Raw genomic sequence first — 19,435 nt, 5'->3', positions numbered from 1 at the left:
ACCAACATTCCTGCAGGAGTCATTCCATTATATTTAAATTAGATGACTACACACTACATCAAAGCCTGTATGGCCTAATAATACACGCACACACGCACACTTGTTTGTCATGCAAATATAGGGTACCATCCGTCATTATACGATACCTTAATATATTCTTCAAATTAATTAGACTCAAAAAATTTTCTACGCAACAAACGGCGAGATTTTTTAAAACAATTTTCATTAATTTATAAATTAAAATTGGCCAATAATATCGAATAAAAATTATGTATACTCAAATTTATACTTACGTTTGTACTAATAATAATCAATGATTTTTACAATTCAGTTTATTTTTTGTTTTTCTCCCTAAGTGTAATGTAATTTTTTCCAATGCAATTTAGTGCTACAAGGTCAAGGAAAAAATACTTGTAACATAGTTTCCGCCGAGTTATTTATTATCACACATCGAAACATACAATAAAGCGCAAAATGCAAACATATAATAATAATAGTAATAATAATAATAACAATAACAACAACAATATAATAATGACAATAATGATGACGATGACAATAATGATACTGATAACGATAATGATGATGATGTTAATTAATTAGATTTGTACGTAACAAGTGGGAGAGGAGGAGGGAGGTTACTAAAATTGTGTTAAAAATAGAATGTACACATTTTTTTCAATTAAATCTTAGTCGTGCAATTAATTAATTCAATTAATGTTCAACATACTCTTGTTACTATGTTTATTTCTTAATGCGAATATCACTTTGTTCTAAAAGATAAATAGATAATTTTAATTTTATAAATAAACTTTTAAAATCACACATTCATGGACAATAATTCGCTGTGATATAAAAGAATATAACTAATGTAACTGTGTATTTGCCGTTATTACCAAAGCATTCTAAAAAATTACGTAAACGTAACTAAAGAAATTAAGAACACGTGTAATTTCACTGTAGAAATTATAATAACTACGTAATAACGTATAACTTAATATATGTATGTATATTCATATCCGTATCTTAGAACTAAATATTGATTTGTTATAATCACGAACGGGATAAATATTATTATCGGATTTGCAAACGGATGTGAGCAAAGTCCGACCATGTAAAATCGCACACATTTAGAACATTAAATTATATTTTTATTATGTTCATAAAAATTAAAATGTACACACCTTATCGTTTAAAAGATACCTGCATCAGCTTCTATATGCATGTATATTGCGGTATGTATATTATTTAACAATAGAGTTATAGGTACTCTCTGACCTGAAAATGAGCTTATGAAATAAATACGACTTCTTTACAAACGGGGAGGATTTCGGAGAAAGAGGTGATATACGGCGTTTAGCTTACTTGAATATTAATATTATTGACTGCTTATAAAATAATACTATTACACAATAATCATCCCTTGACTTGACACAGTTCTATTCTTCGTTAATAATAACAATAATTAGCTCTTGGCCTATGAGATCGAAAAGTGCACTCTTGCTTTCGCGACGAAGGATGATAATCGCTCAAGTAACAATGCTTACTATAGCTACAAAAAGAATGAATGGCTTTCATTTGAATTAGAAGGAGTGTTACATGAAATATACTCGCTAATTATATTTTCTTTATTTTACTTTTGCCTTTTCTTCTCGAGTGCTGCTAAAGCAGACATGCCTCTAGTGCGTACGCGTATGACTGAATGTGCATGTATATCTATGCTCCTAGTGTGCGACGCGTATGACGCGTGTGACACGTAAGAATAATATTGCGCGAATATTTTTTAGTCTGCCGTTTAATCCTTAAACAGCGAAACGCGTTGCCCTAATTGAATCGCAAACTTAGCACTTCTAAACGTCTCGAAATAAATGTACTAACTGTACACTTTGATACTGATTGAATAAGCACAAAAGAATAAAAGAAAAAATCTATCAGAGATTTATCTTATAATTCTCAAATTAATTCAAATAAAGCCTACTTGTATGAAACATTCATATCATATGCAATTTTATTGATTTCATCGAGACGAGACAAATTTTGCTAACCCGTAAAAATATAATTTACACTTGAGTCGTCACACTTGAGTCGTGACTTTTCATACTTTTCATACTTTGTCAGAAAATATCACAAAAATATCAGGAAAAATTTAAAAACGTTATCAATTTTCGTAGTACATGTCGTCAAATGGATCGTGATTACAGAATATTCCATGCAAACATTCAGAGAAGTAAACACTAAATATTATGCCAGGACTATCCTTCCTCCCACCCTCCCCTTTCCTCTTTCCACCTTTCACCCCCTTCTTCGTTCCCAAGTACACTCCGAGGTACTTACTAGTTGAAACGCTATCTATATCCTAAATATTGAAATTTAGATTTTGTTGAATCGACAATAATACGACTCAAATTGCTAGACATAATGCCGAAATAAATGTCACTTACTGCGGTCTTTCTCACTTTATGTGTTATACACGCATCTCTGGTCGATTCGCGCTTTGCTCACAGCTGTACCTTCGTACAATCGTACGTTTATTTGATAGTGTAAGAATTATTTGATTTGAGATATATTTTAAATATAATGTAATAAACATATCAGAATTAATTTGTGTTTTACAAATACTTCTCTCACGACGAGAGTTACATTTTCGTGCCGCAAAACACGTTGACTACCCCTTTTATACCGATGTAATGTTAATGACGCCGAAAAATTATTGTGGCGCTATTTATATGCGCTAAGTATACAAGTACAGAGTAGATTTTTATACGATTATACTTATGCGATTGTGATACTCGAGAACGATCTTCCGTTACATCGTGATACCTTCCAGATTCGATAGTTGATCGATATCGCTTTACATATTGTATAACGCAATGACTAATTAATTATTTAAGGTGTTTTAAAGCAATTGTAATTTGTACGTATTTACGCAATATAAATTGTAAGAGATCTTTCTCTAGCGATTAATCGAGAATCAGTCAAAATTATAAAATAATAAAATAATGATAAATATATAAAAATGATTATTTACACAGAAGACTGCGAAAGCCTGTAAGAAGAAATAGGTAATAAGCATATTCATAAATTAAATTTTTATATTATATGAATCACTGTTATACGAATCATTGACGATTAACATCCTACAAGTTATTTTTATATAGTTTGGAACTTTATAACACACCATCCAAATGCGTATTCAGTAAATATAAACCAGCTTTTTTTTTCTTTAATCACACGATGCAAAAATAGGCTTTCCTATTTCCGGTTATCTACAACCGACAGATCAAACGACACAGTGCATCCTATCGATCTACAAAGAATTCCCGAAATCCTTATTATCTAGTATCGACTGAATCGTTCGTTATTTCCGGCAGAAGATTTACACTTATATAGCGTAAAATTATCGATCGACTAAAACTATCTACTATCGCATCATTTGCCGTATGATTTCGCATTTGGACTTTACACCGAATCCTTTTTCTCTCCTAGTGCAAATATTTGGCGAAGTAGACGGAAATAGGATCGATTCGAAGATTCGCAGGTTTAGAGTGTCCAAGTTTCCGTTTGATCCGCGCGACACACTATACAAGGCTGATTCTTCGTTTTCAACGGAGCTACGTCAACGTGAAGTTCAATTTTGATACATTTGTATTAGAATATATTTTTGTGATGTGCGTCAACTCGATTTGAGGCGAAAAAACAACCGTTTAACGCAGCTAACGTATATCATTAATCAGTCAATCTATCCAATCAATGACTTGGACTTTCTCGAAGAGGAAGATGCGAGTTCATTCATGGATGTTTACAGAATACTAGTGTATAGAATCAGAGTGGATCAAACGGATACAATATCAGGTGTTGTCTCTAGCGAATTTTTGAAACAATGAGAATGACAGCTCATATTTGACATCGCGGGTTGACAATCCTATTTAATTACATCAAGTTGAACGCGTGAAAGTTGTCGTGACTCTAACGTGTGTATGATGTCGTAGCGATAAATACAATATCTACTTAACGTGGCTAGAATAAACGAGGAGGAGAGACGAAGCACGGTGCTCACTTTATTCATTTTTCTTACATTATTGTGTCGGTAAACGTACGAGTGTTTTGCCACTGTTTCTTTGCACGCATACTTTGTCCGTTATTTTCCTCTTTCTTCTTCTTTTTTTTATACATTACATTAAAATATAATTACCAATCTCGAGGCTTACGTTGTACATACATATACACATGTGGGTTTTACATCAGCATGACCGTTCGAACAGTCTTACTGTGACATGGTTTAGAAGAGTTCCGAATTCAATATTATACCTACATACTCTCGTACTTTTTCCTTAATTGACGATAATGAAGCGTGGCCGCTGACAAACACGATCTGTCGCGACAAGACACTCGCGAGGATTGAATCGCTCCAGTAATCCAAGATGAACAATCAAGTGTCGCATAATTTTATATTATTATGACAAAACATAGTTGGTGGTGGTTTAACGTGACATATAAAATATTACAAGGTTAATGTCGAAAGGCTTTGAATATTGAAAAAACACAATTGCATCGCTACAAATTGTAAACATCAACGTCAATGACATTATTCCTTTTGTTATAAAAATGATCCTCTTCGATCGTCTTATCGACGCGATCTTTAAATTTGTTCAATGCGCTTTTACATATTTTTTTGCTCGCGTATCTCTTGATGTTGTCACAGAAAAACGCGATCAAAAACAAACTGCTCTCAAGCTGTACCCTTCGTTAAAAGCGCGTTTATGTTCAATGATTGCGTCGACGAACAGTTTACGTAATTAATCGGCTGTTCGAGAAACGCGCGTTTGTTTCGCAATTTCGTTAATATTCGTAATACGCATTTTAATGGAGCCACAAGAAAGAGTGTATAATTTGATGCTCGTAACGCGTATGATATTTGAACACGAGGATAAAAACGAGGGAGCAGCGTGAACAGCAAAATATCGATTGATTTCACAGCCATAGTTAGGAGACTCAGTTTAAATTATGGACCCTCCTGTACGACCCTTTGGAACTTGGACCGTGAGCGCAATGTCATTCGCAGCGATCGCGGATAATATTAAACTCGGAAGTCTTCTAGAAAGGTATTCGTAAAACCGATTGGTCGAAAATATATTCTAGAGTCATTTAGGGTACAAAGTATAGCGTGAACGATTATCTTTAGACAATTGTAACGGTAAAAATGGACATTGTCTTATTGCGGGATGGAATAGGCTGTGTAAGCTCTCTCTCTCAACGCTAAATGCTCCATTTTAGCTTTTCGAACATTGTTTTTCCCGACAACGTAAAAAAAAAATATAGATACTTAAACACTGATCACTTGTCTTTGTTCGAGATTATCGTCGATGCTCTTTCCGTTACATTATCTTTCGTTTCCATTTTATTTATATTATCTTTCATGTTGTTTCTCTGCGGGTTTGTGTGAAAAAGAACATTACTCTAGATATAATTGCCTTATAAAGAAAATTCAGAAAAACATTATTCAAGAATTGATCGACAACGTATCAATATATAGTGGAAATTGTGTATGATTTATCGGATTTTTCCTATCACATTGTTCGCGTTCAGGAATGCAAGTGTCAATTGTACTATCTCAAGAAGACGTGTAGTGATTGAAAATTACTCAAGAATTTAATAACGTTACGCCGGGTAATAATGTAGTATCACTGTGACACGTGGACTCTCTCAATATATTTGTTTCTTTCTCAACAATCTCGATTACTAAAAATGGACAGATACCGCTGGTTGCAAGGTTTCCTTTTCGCAGAGTTATTGTTATTCACGTACATAAAACTGGGGAGATTGTCTGCCACGATAAGGAAACGTTGCGCCGTAGCGATTATATTATTATTATTATTATTATTATTATTATTATTATTATATTATAATCCATAAATATTACACATACAGTAATATACTCATTATTAGTAATATATATAAGTATTGTTCTAATTGGACAGGAGATGTTTTCACAATTTGGGCGATGTATAAGTTATCTTAAATGTTAATTGCTTACTTTTTGTCTTTCATATTATTTTACGACACAATCTGTGTTTCATGAATTAAGAGAAAGATATAGTAATTTTCGACATTTGATTTCACGTGATTACGTATGTAATGATTTCCAAAATAAAATTGATGCTCCCAGTGGAAAAAATTCGTTAACAAACGAATCACGTTATAAGATATAAAATATCAATCATCGTTCATTAAAGGTATGTAAATAATGTGCGTGAATAAAGCGAAATGATGTAGATAAGCCTAGTATTTATAAAAAAAACTTGGATGAATATAATCGTATGCAACTAATGCAATAAAACAAGCTCATTTATTTCGTTTCTACTATTTAAGCCTACAAACTTAATATTGCAACTCTATTAGATTGTATTGTTGGACTTGCAATTTGTTTCTTAAATTAATTAACAAAGTCCTTAAAGAATCAATTTGCAATCTCCAAAAATGCAAGGTGCAGTTAAAATGCAATATATAAATTAAGGTGTCATGTTTATATGAGATGGGACAAGAAATGTATATTACAGTAAAAAGGAACTTAACAAATCGCGCTAAAAAATACAATATATGAAACAATTGTATACATATAAAATCTTTAAATAATCTACATAACGCGGTAAAATATATATATGCAAAATGTTTTCCGACATTTGTCTTTTCATTGGGCACTTTTCCGGCCTATAAATTACCATATGGTAATTTTGGAAAGTGTATTCGTCCAATGATTTGTAAAAACGACAAGATTTAATCGGTATATTATTATCGCATCTATTGTGTCGATCGATTTCATAAATACAAAATATCATTAACGTGGAATATGTACATCAAGTTGTAATTATCAGTGTACTTGAAATATCGAGAATAAAAGAAAGATGTCCTGCTGACTTTTGATTAGTTTAGAATGTACAATTAAATCGCAGAGTATATTGCCTTCCTCTGGCATAAAATATAAATGGTTCGTAACACCAGTCGTTAAAGTAAACTTGGAATGCTCCTAAGTCAATAAGCGTCGCAACTGACTTTCAATACATGGCGATAATTATGCTAACCCCTCTACCCCCTACTTCCCTACTCCCTAATCAAGTAGCGAAGTTGAAACGCTGCTCATAGGACACGACAAGTCGAAAATATCCCATGCTTTGTGTGTAGTACACATTAATTACTTAATGTTTGAAATATTATTTTATAGTAACCTCAATAATCAATAGCTGCCCTATGTCTAAAGGACTGAAACATTGCTGTTACATATATCATATAGGCATGTAGCAATTAGGATATTTATGTCGTGATTTTATTAACACGAAGTAATGGTGAAGCAGTGTTTGATCCGTTTACTTGCCACGTGGAAAAGAACGTATACCTGTAGTAGAGAGGCCTTCTCCTCGACTGCGACTTCGGTGCAAGGAATGTAATCCTTCGCCTAAAAGACATCAATGTCATTTTAATAGCAACGTATTTGAATCGATTATAACATCGATGCAAAATTACCTTTGCTAACACTCCTGCGCATTGATGCAGATGGTGCTGGTGTAGAGTCTTGCTTGGTATAGCTTCTAAGCGCTCTTCCTCGTCTGTCTTGAATTAGTTTATCCATTTTAACAAATATACCACATTTGGATCGACATGTGAAATATCTATGGCCATTGACAGCACCATCGTTCTTGCCTATAACAATAAAATATGAACATATTTAAAATATAGTTAAAAAGTCTAGAGTTTTGAAGAGATTGATCGATATTTGGTTGTAAGTAATGCGCGCTTAAGAAGACCTTGTTTCAGAATGTCCAATAAATATCATGGGATACTCTGTGATAAGGTCTCCTTAAACACTATTTACATCCAATACACTTACATACTAAATATATCAAATTATGATTTTAGGAAACAGACAAATTAAGTATAATGTCAAAAAATAAGGAGCCTTAAGGTCATCACACAATGCCAGGCAACAGGCAATAGGAATAGGAAATAGAGAAAGAGAGAAGATCCTTTCTCTCTTTCTCTTTCATTATTTCTGTTCCTATTGCATGTTGCCTGGCATTGTGTTTAGGCCCTTACTTTCAGAAAGAAAAAGACAGAGCGTTTATTAACATTCTAGAGAACAAACCCTCTAAGAACAAATAAAAAGATATAGATGATGATGATAATAATAATAATAATAATACAGAAAAGAAATAACAGATAAATAAAAAATAATAGAACAATAAAAATAAAAGATTAAGAGGCTACATACACCTAGCAATTTTGAAAAAATGCATTTTTCATTTTTTGCATATTTGAAAAGTAGTATATAGGTCTGTAAGTAGTAAAAGGTCTTGAGAATATCCCCTGCAAGTTTCAAAGTGATTCCTTGAAAATTGTCGGAGATATAGCGAGAAAGGTCTAAGCGCGTTCGACGACGCTGGAGCGCGACGGGCACGCCCTAATCCTTCGTAACAGGTAGCTTACGCAAAAATATTACGCCGGCAAACTAGGATTGAAGCCTTTGATGCCGCTACATCTGGGGAGGGTTCACTGTATGGCCCTGGAGTGGAGGACTCCATGTAAGTTTGAAAAAAAATTATCTACGTTTTAACCAAATGTCAAACTTTAAACGCGTTTTTCTCGAAACCATGTTTTCAAAACGCGTACCAAAAATATCTCGAAAATGGCTGGACCGATTTACTTAAAATTTGGAGGGCTTAATCTACATCAAAAAAGGCAGTCTTTATCATAGCGGTTTCTTTTAGAGCCCTTATAATTTAGAGCCCTTATTTTTTTACAGTTAAGAAAACGGCCGATTTTTATCCTAAAAAATCGCTTTTTTTCTTTAAACGGCCGCCATTTTGCCAAAAATCGATATTTTAAAAATTGGGCACGATAAAGACTAGATAATTTCATACAGTTTAAGAAAATTCTAGGCTGGTTTGTTTCAGATAAGTCCTGTACGAACTGTAATTGGTATCGCGGTGCACCTTTTTTCAACAAGGTCTTGCGAGGATAATATCTTCGCCATTTTTAAATATTTTTAGTTCAAATTTATTTTGAAACATATTTTAAGAATGTATTTTAAAGTAAAGAAAACTAAGATTAATTACATACATTACGTTTCAAAAAAAAAAATCAAGAAAAAGGCCTATTTTTTTACGTCTCTACCCAGATAGCACAGAGATGAACAGAAATTCATAAAGAAGTCATTTTAAAGAATGTTTGCAGAAATAGAAAAATTAATACATAAAGAATTCTTAAGGAATTAGCCACAATTAGTTCATATTGAAGTATTCCTTAAGAGTTCATTGTAATGAATACCTCGCGATTTATTATTTGGAATATTTAGAGTATTCATAGAAAAGTCATTTTAAAGAATACTTGCAGAAGTAGAAAAATAAATATATGAAGAATTCTTGAAGAATTAGCTACAATTAGTTCACATTGAAATATTCCTTAAGAGTTTATTGCAATGAATACCTCGCGATTTATTGGAATACTTTGAGTATTCATCAGAAATTACTCGAATGTTTGGATAATCTCATTTTTACAATTATATATCGCTTCATAAATGCTAATTTATACTTTTATACACGAAATACGCTATATATAATTAACAAACCAATTAATATACAATTTAAGAGCGTGCTGATCTGCAACGACAAAGTGTCGCGTTCCGTTTCACGCATGATATATGTGCATGATGCAACATTCATCCTCGTTTGTGTTAATTATACATATGTTTCATCCTTCTGACAACATCTATTGTAATAATCTATAACAAATATGTATGCATAAACAAGAAGTGTTCATGGATCATCACGAAGCGTTAGGATGCGTACGATCTTCGAAGTCAAGCAACGTCAACGATGGTTGACACTTGGATGGGTGACCGTTTTTTTAGGTACAGAGATTAAACATGCTTTAACAGGTACGACTGGTAGCTTGACTGAAACATGGTATAGTCTTCCTCTTACAAAATTACCGTAGAAATAATTAGACTTTTTTATTTTTTGTTCAAGTTTTTTTCAATACTCAGAAACTCTTAAAAAAATATTTAATAGAAATATTTAAAAATTTTCTAAATTAACCAGAATTTTTCATTTTTTAAATTTTTCTGAGAAACGTTCCAATTATAAAAATCGGAACAATTATCAGAAATCCGGAAAAAATTTTTTTTAATTCTGTTTGAAATATCCACTTGGAGAAGTTCTAATGAATACTTTAAGAAGTTCTGAGGAATTCCAACAAATAATTCTATATGAATACTTTAAGAAGTTCTGAGGAATTCGAATCATGGTGCATGTAACTTCCTACATAGAAGTATTCTTCTATGAATTCCTGAGGAATTACTGTTCAGAAAGGAAGACTACTTTATGAATTCTTTAAGAAGAAACTGTACTATCTGGGTAGGTATATGTAGCCCTTTAATAAAAAATTAAAACAAAAAAAAATAAAAATTAAAGATGAAAATTAAAGTTGTACAATATTAGGAAGAGAAGAATAAAAATATAGTAAAAGTAACAATATAATTTGCGATTAAATAATTGGGTAGTAAGAAAACAAATGAGAGAGAGGGAGAGTCTCATACCAGTTGGAGCATCAAGTTCAACTCCTATCCACGTTCCCGATGCAAACTCTGTGGGACCAACGTATGCTATAACTCCGGAATAACTATAAGGGCGAACTAAAACTGATTCACCAACGACAATCCAGTCTGGTAGAGGAGTTTCCATTCGAGTTAAATCGTGCCTTGAACCAAACGCTGAACTTTTATCGTTAATATCATCCGCTGCAAAAGAAATTTTGTTAAAGTACAAAAATAAAGAATAATATTTAATCTCTTAAAAAAATAAACATTATTGAAAAATATATAAAAAATTGTCAAAACTAATTGCTTAAATTGCTATACCATCAATTCTCTCCGAAGAGCTATTATCGCCATTTTCATATGACATATTAGGTTGTAGCGTTTGCTCCAAATGTACTGCAGCCTTACTCTCAGAAAGTTGTGGACGGACCATAGGAAACGAAGCTCTGTGCTGTGAACTGGTAGGCCTTCCTGTACCGTTAGAAGACTTTCTTCTTCGCATGACCTAACCAATTAAACATGAATTATTTATCAATGTTTGCCCAGAAAAAATATCTTTGTGTTTTCGCGTTTTTTTTTACAAAATTAATTTTTTCTTCTCTTTTTCTCTTATTATGTAAAATATAACACGTAAAATATACAATACTCACCTTGCCAGGTGGCAGTTTGGTATGTACAATCGAAGTCCCCTCCATAGGACTATCATCTCCCGAATTGGACGTCTGACTGATTTCCATCTCATTTTTTCTATCACTGATAATTTGATCGTGTGTAATTTTTCTTTGAATCTCGACGTGAAACATGTTGCTGTGAGTTTCAGTTTCACTTTTTGTAGAAGAAACTGGACTATCGATATCGGTATCCACATATGTTCTTATTTCTTCTAAATTTTTTCTGGTATGTCCTATAAGAGAAAAAGCTTTATATTTGCAATAAAATAATATTGACATCTAACAACTGTTTCGTAGCAGCCATAACTGACCTTCCGTGCAAGCGCTTTGTGAGATGTTCAAGTTATCCAATGCAGAATTTATTTCACACAAGTACTCCTCAGGTGTTTCTTCAACGAGTGAACTGTCCATTTTCTCGGGTTTCTTGCTATCGAGAAGATTTCGATATTCGAAATCTGGAGTCTCATCTACGCTGATGGACTTGACAGAAATGGAATCTTCTGATGTTAAATTTGTAGTGGAAACAGCCTGAGAACCGTATCCGCTACTACTCATACTTGGCGTATTGATCTTCGTCGATTGTAGTTCGATCAGAGAATCCAACGTGCGTGAGGAAGTTAGTGGCTTTGCTGGTTTCGGTGGAGCCTAAACACAAATACATGTTATGCAGCCTTAATTCATATATGATTACAATTATACATTATAAAGTATAACTGATTCCACTTAGTAGTTGCATCACAAATAATTGATGCAACAATCCAAGTATCGTAGGTATAATTTAACGTATTCTCTTTTTATTGTGGTTCAAAGAACAATATATTTCATTCTAAATATGCACTACCTGATATACCTCATATTCAGAATAATCGGCGTCGCTTTTCTCTTCGTCATCATCATTGATAGGAGTAGATGCTTGGTTCCCTACATTTTCCTCGTGTAATGTAGTCATACGGGGACCCAATTTACTGCTGACCATATTCGGAGATGCTACAACCAATGCGATTAAAATGATAATACGCCATTGATAATAACTCTCTCTCTCTCGATCTCGATTCTCAGCTCTCTCTCATTCGTCTCTTCTCTCGCTCTCCTTCCCTCTCCGCATCCCGCGCCCCATGCTCCCTCTCGCCTCTCCTCGTCCCTCTGAACTCGCAACCGCCTCCCTGGCACTCCCGCGATCCTGCAGTCCCTCTCGAACGAAAAGAACCCTCCCGCGCCCGCGCACCTGACGAGCCTCTCCACTCCCTCTCCCTCTTCCCTCGCCCTCTCCCTCTCCCTCTCTCCCTCCTCTCCTCTCTCTCTCTCTCTCTCTCTCTCTCTCTCTCTCTCATATAAAGCATCAGGGCCGATCTGGCCATTCTAATTCCACTTTGTCATTAATTTTTCAAAATAGGTAATAATCTTGTTTTCAATCCTTATTTTAACAGACATTATTGAATGCTAATGGATTTATTACAAACTATTACAAAAAACTATATATTAAAAGGTGCCAGATCGGTTCTGATGTACATTTACAAATGTAAAAAATCATGCTTTTACTAAAAACAATAATCTTATATATTCTACGCTTATTTTTATTATGTGATATCATTAATTTATTTTACACACACACACACACACACACACACACATACACACACATACACGCACACTTATATTCGATTTATTATTAATTTATCAATATATGTATTTGTGTATGAATTGATATTTTTAAGTTTGGCGAAGTCAAATAGTTTTGAACCATTAATAGCTTTAAACACTTTACATCAAATAATGTGGATAATAAAAGCGTAGAATATATACTTAATTTAAAATAAAAAAATGAATCACGATGAGCAGGTGATGTAAGTATTAATGTTCTGAACTGTAAGTATTAATGAACATTACACACACACACGCGCGCGCGCGCGCGCGTGTGTGTGTGTGTGTACTACATACGTATTGCACTTTAAGCGCAATAATAACAATTCAATGATGTGATTATGATTACAAACCACCTAAAATAAAACACACTTAAAATAAAATAAAATCAAAATACTACTTCTATATACTACACTAATTTTTAATTGGTTGAAAGAAAACCAAACTACACATATGTTAACCGAGTTCATCCTTTCAAACTGTATTAAAAGTTAGAATTCTCTTCAATTGTTATCATTCTAGTATAACTTTCTCTCAATATTGACTTAGTTGAAAAATAGTCTGAAAGGATGATCGATGACGAGTGTCACCTACACTTGGCAGAGGTAGATTGTTGAAGACGTGTCAATGAGTTGAGATTCAGGTTCAGATTCAGGAAAGTTGGTCTCGCTGAAAGGAGATAGATGCAATTATACTTCTTTTCTTTCACTGAACTAGTCAATGCTACTTCCTCATAGTGGCGAACTTCATATCAGCTTTTATGAACTTATAATATATATTGACAAACCATGCCTGCAGGCTACAGACACTAGATGATGAGACAGGTAGACAAATAACGTATATTATCTAACGCGTATTCTAATAAGAAAGGTCCATTATGTGTATATGTCATGTCACAATACTATTAATCAAAACATCAATGTTTATGACATATAAGTATTTCGTGCGAGTTTCACTTTTAATTTTCTTTGCATTAAATACTCCATTAGAAGAACAATTTTAATAACTTGCCATTGCATTTACAAATTTAAAGTGTACATTGTTTGAAACATATAAATATATTTGTATGTCGCTTATATCTTTATGACAAGTAAGAACTTTGTGATAAATATATACATATATGTATATCTGTTATAATATATTAACAAACATTACATAATTCGATGATGTACACAATAAATATACTTTGTTATATTAGTATCATAATAATTAGCTCGTTTGAAATTCAAATATACTACTACTGTTATAATATCGTGAACTATGATTTTACCATGCCATACATAATTAATATTTCCTCTTTCTACTATTCTTATACAATTATTTTTACATTTGTATTCTTGATTTTAAACTGAGTTTTCTTTCTCTAAAAAGTTTATATTTATCGAGCTTTTGTTATGCATTGTGTAATTTATTTCAAAAATATAAAATAATAAGTTGAATATTGGATCATGTGAATAAAATATTAACTTTTACTATTTTCTCCCGCTCCCTTATATAGATGTATTTTATTTTTTCAATCTTTAATTACTAACAACTGCGCTATCCCTAGTAGCAAAATACATTGGCAGTATATTGGCTAATATTGGTTAAATATTGGTTATATTGGGAATGCATTGTCTAATATTTTCCCAATGTTTCCCAATGTAACGCCAATATTGGTTATAAAATATTTGCTCCAAATTAAAATGCAATTAATGTCCAATATGAAAAATCAATTGGTTCAATATTAGCCCAATGCTGAACTAATATTGAACCAATATTTCTGCTTAGACAAATTGGCTAAATAAGATGAAGGGTCCACTTTACAATATTGGACCAATATTGGGAATATTGTCTTTATACTACTTTGCAATATTGCGCCAATGTTTTTTGCTACTAGGGATGTCTATTAACAGTATTAACAGTATTAACTGCATTGTATAAATAATAATAAAAACTAAAATATTTGTGTATGTATACCCCAGGTAGCAAGTCCACGTCATTTTGACGTCCCAAAATGGTCATATCTGGTCATATGTCGTCAAAATGACCATTTTTTTACTTGACCTAAAATTGACGTCATGATGACGTCATTTCGAAGTCATATTTCAGTCATGATCTGACGATTATTTTCCCAGACAGCACACATCCAAAATCGGGACATAAAGACGTCATTAAAACGTATTTTAGACACGGTCTAAAGCGGTGTCTATACAATAAGATTTAAGGCGTAAGGCATAAGCATATTATATAAGCATATTATATTCAACTTTAAGAGAACTTTTTTAAGAAAACATTTAGATATCTTAGAAATAATTTCAAAATGGTCAAATTAACCATTTGAACGCTTCAAAGTCTTAATGCTAAATAGATCGCAATTTCCATCAAATTATAAAGGTTATGGAAAAAGTTAAATTTAACAATAAAATTAATAAGTAAATAAGTTAATGCTATTTATTTTTAATATGTTTTGCAAAATTTAATTGCTTTTATAAAAAATAATATAATTGCGATAGTTTATAACATATAGGTATATGTAGACAATAACAAGTACCCATATCGATGATTCAAACTGGCGTAGCAGATAGAGTACAAGGTTTGTGATCCTAAGGTCCCGGGTTCAAAACCTATACCAGCGGCAAGTAAGAGTAAAATAAAATAATATAATTTAAATTTAATTAATTAATAAAAATTTGTCCCAAATTTAGTATGTACTGTTGATAAGAATAATAAAAAAAATGAAATTTTTATTTTATTTTTTTATCTCTAGTTGCAGTTTAAAGATATCCAATTTAAGAAATCTTTTAGATATTAGTTTCATGATATCTTTTTGTTCTCAAAAAACGACGCATTGGTTAACATTCTGACATTATATGTTATCTTTTAGAAGTCTCTTTATGTTATCATTTTCAGAAACAGGATATCTTTTAGAGATCTTTTTGACAACATATTGTTCACGTCATTCTATGACGTCAAAATACGGTACATTTCATGACGTCAGGAATTTGTGACATTCGACCGTCATTTTAACGTCATAAGGGCGTCATTTCGTGACGTCAAGAATAGTCAGTAAATGACCATTTTGGGACGTCAAAATGACATGAGCTTGCTACCTGAGACGTATATATACACATATCATGTTTATAAATATATAAAAAGAACAATTCTCACACACTTAACGTGTATTACTATATATAGAAAATATTTAGACACATATGTTACGATAAATTTTCTACATTCTATCTAGAGTCTCGTTTAGTGACACATTCACAAATATATGTGATAAAGATCGAAACATTGCAGCACTTTCTACATATAATGCAATAGTTCAATCTTTTTCTCTTATTACTTTATGTATTTTAATTAATTTGTTAAATGCAAATAAATATATATGTGTTAGCGCGTGCATTTAACAAATCATTAAGGATTATAGAAATCATCTTGATTGGGCCGAACATTTATAAAAAGCAAGATTTTAAAAATCATACGTCTTATTATGAAAATAGATATATGAAAATGAAAATGATTTCTATGCGATGATTTTGATAAATAGTGTAACGACAGTGTAGTGTGTGCGCGCGCGTGCCAGCGCGAGCAGGTATGTGCGTGGTATAGTTTTAAAGGCTTGGAAAAAAACCGGTTTTTTTCATTTTTTCCGTGGATTTTTTCGTTTTTTTTACAAGGGTAGAAAAATTCGTCGAAAAATTGGCATATGTTTTTCGTAAAATTTACATTCACTTTTGTATTTCTAAATAACTAGAGTTAGTTTAAAGTTGGTCATATATTTTCTGTTTTTAAAGTACTTTTTAGTATTAATTACAAGGGAAACATCAAATCACAATAAATAAAAACAGAATTAATATATTTTTAAATAATTCATACATTTTTTACTAAAATATACTTTATTTTCAAATTAAATCCTAACTAATTATAATTTAAACAAAAAGCGTATTATATATAAACTTTATGAAATAAAAATAAAAGCATTTACATGTTTTAAGCAGATTAAAACATTATAAAATTTTTTAAATAAAATAAATTATAACTTTTTTAAAAAACTTATACCTTATTCGCAGTTTAAGAATTAATGTTTTTATAAAACTAATATTATAAACACAACACGCGCGCGCGCGCGTGTAATTAAAAAATATATGAAGCGGCTAACTGCGCTAGTTCAGAGTCTTTTTTTCCAATACGAAAACATGTGGAAAGAGAAAGATACACTCAGAAACTCGGAATTAGTGTAGTTAGTTGCTAGGCATTTCTGTTCGCATATATACAACAGTAATTTTTTCCAAAAAACCAATTTTTCGAAAGAAATCCGGTTTTTCTGATTTTTTTCCAGCGATTTGAAAAAAGCGGCTTTTTTAAAACTATAGTGCGTGCATTGTGTGAGTGCACACGTGTCGTGCTTCGCGCAATATACGCGTACACATGAATTCACACCCACACGCACAATGGCTGCTGGTATTGTTTTACACGTAAAAAATGTATATCGTGAACAATGTATATCACACACACACACACACACACACACACACACACACACACACACACACACACAGTTACATAAAATAAATAAGAAAAATAGAATAAACCAACAACTTGCTAATATGCTAGGGACACAAAAAATACATTCTATCCATGCAAATGCAACTAAACAAATATTGAAATATAACGTATAATGAAATCACATTTCGATTAAAAAAAAGATTAATAATTTCTAAGTCTCTCCTCGATATAGCAACATCAAACTTATGTTGAGCCAACTAAACTAAATAAATGGCGCGTAGACAAGAGAAGATATCGATATACTGGTTGTCAAAACGCATTCCCTTCTGAACATCACGACTAACGTATCTCTGATGTACTAAGGCAAACTTAAAAAAAAAACAGCCAGACTCAACCACTCACGAAACATATGTACTAATTGTCATTGCCTGTGTGGCATCAATTAAATATCAAATCAAGACTCCATTTTACCTGAGTTGAGAATGGAGCCTTGCGTGGGCCGAAATAGTTGTAGAAGTAGTAGACGTAGTGTTAAACAGAGGAATAGATTAGTTGTATACATTAATTAGTTGATATTCGTTAATTTTGCTGTAGGGTTCGTTATTTAAAGTTTGTTAGTCTTTCATTTAATTGTAACAAGTGGTAGAGCGCAATTAAATGTAGCTGCTAATACTAGGGCAAATCTGAGAAAGTAGACTTTACCATGTTCAACTCTCTTTATTATCGAATGACTGATATATTGACATTATATCGATAGAATCTTTATATTATTATATATTATAATGGGGAATATGTTTACGCAATAATATTAAGGCAATAAAATTATGATTAAATTGAATCGTCAAGTTGAACATAGCTTGATGATATAACAGTATGACGAAGAAGAAGCTATAATTATAATAATGTAAGATTCCACAATGTAATATACTATAATTACTACTAATGAAAATGAAATTTCAAAATATTCTCAAATGAGATTGACAATTATCTTAGATAATGAGAAACAGTAGTACCCTTTCGTAGTGTCATTAATCTTTCACTCGGCACAATATATTTATATGCATTTTGTAAAGTTTCACAATTTGATACTTAACAATGTAGACCAAGAGAGCAAAAATCATAGACACATACAAAGGGTACATACTAATGATAGATGATATGACTTTCAATTAAAATGTTAATCAAAAGTTCAATCAATATTAAGAAATGGACAGAACGCATTTATATTATCCAAAATCAACAGATTCTATATCAAATGAAAAGTAACAGTGGAGCTTTTGAATTAAAACTAGGGTGAAATATAAAAGTGATTGTTATAGCTAAAGTGAAATATCGAAAACACTGCATAAGCCACATTTCAGAAACAAAGTGTTGATTTTTTATTGAATAAATCTCGACGAAGCAGATTAAGGCGGTGAAGAAAAGTGTGGCTCTAGCTTAAAAAAAAACTTAATCTAAAGACTAAAGTCCCTAAACACGATGCTATTAAAATTTAATAAAGCCATTAATTTATAAGAATTTAATGATGACTTAAGCCAACTAAATATTGCATTCAATATATGACGAGTTTGCGTATAAATAGTCAAAATCCAAAATAAAATTTAGTTAAAAACCTATCGATTTTCTATCAGGCGTAGACCATTTCTAAATCCAGCAGAGATTATTTTCACAAAAATTACTTTTCTTTGAAATATTGCTCTTATTATACCTATTAAATTTATATTTTGAAAATATATCTCATGCTTGACATGAAATGGATTATTATGAATGATTTATGAATAAGTGCACGAATGAATGTATGAAAGGAATTGATGTGTCACATTACTTATATGACTTTTTACTTTCTATGATTTCATAAATAATCTTGTTTTATATTTTTGCTCGACAATAGCAGCATTATAATAAAAAGATGTGTATATGTATATACACTTATACACGCAAAATTAAGAAATCATAGAATATATGTCTATAATGAACCTACTGGACAAAATTAAAGGAACAAAAGTTTGAAATAGTGCTAAGTTCATAAAAATTGAGCAAAAAA

The 19,435-nt window shown here is 31.9% G+C and overlaps 1 protein-coding gene across 3 annotated transcripts in view; it reads right to left on the bottom strand.

Annotated features, from left to right (window-relative positions):
* Window positions 1–421: 421 nt before the first annotated feature.
* LOC105835178 (kinesin-like protein KIF13B) overlaps window positions 422–19,435 on the bottom strand; it is a 45,340-nt gene continuing 26,326 nt past the window's right edge. For all 3 annotated transcript variants that reach the window (XM_036287074.1, XM_036287075.1, XM_036287076.1), the window contains 9 exons: window positions 17,863–17,880; window positions 13,495–13,569; window positions 12,101–12,246; window positions 11,571–11,904; window positions 11,239–11,492; window positions 10,910–11,093; window positions 10,589–10,789; window positions 7,519–7,695; window positions 422–7,450 (listed from right to left, as the gene is read on the bottom strand). In XM_036287074.1, coding sequence (XP_036142967.1) covers window positions 7,362–7,450; window positions 7,519–7,695; window positions 10,589–10,789; window positions 10,910–11,093; window positions 11,239–11,492; window positions 11,571–11,904; window positions 12,101–12,246; window positions 13,495–13,569; window positions 17,863–17,880 — 1,478 coding nt within the window. In that variant the 3' untranslated portion in view covers window positions 422–7,361. The remainder of the gene's footprint in view (window positions 7,451–7,518; window positions 7,696–10,588; window positions 10,790–10,909; window positions 11,094–11,238; window positions 11,493–11,570; window positions 11,905–12,100; window positions 12,247–13,494; window positions 13,570–17,862; window positions 17,881–19,435) is intronic.

The sequence above is a fragment of the Monomorium pharaonis genome, chromosome 5, assembly GCF_013373865.1.
Source record: "Monomorium pharaonis isolate MP-MQ-018 chromosome 5, ASM1337386v2, whole genome shotgun sequence".
NCBI lineage: Eukaryota > Metazoa > Arthropoda > Insecta > Hymenoptera > Formicidae > Monomorium > Monomorium pharaonis.
Note: the sequence above shows the minus strand (reverse complement) of the source record. Positions and strands in the feature narration are given on the sequence as shown.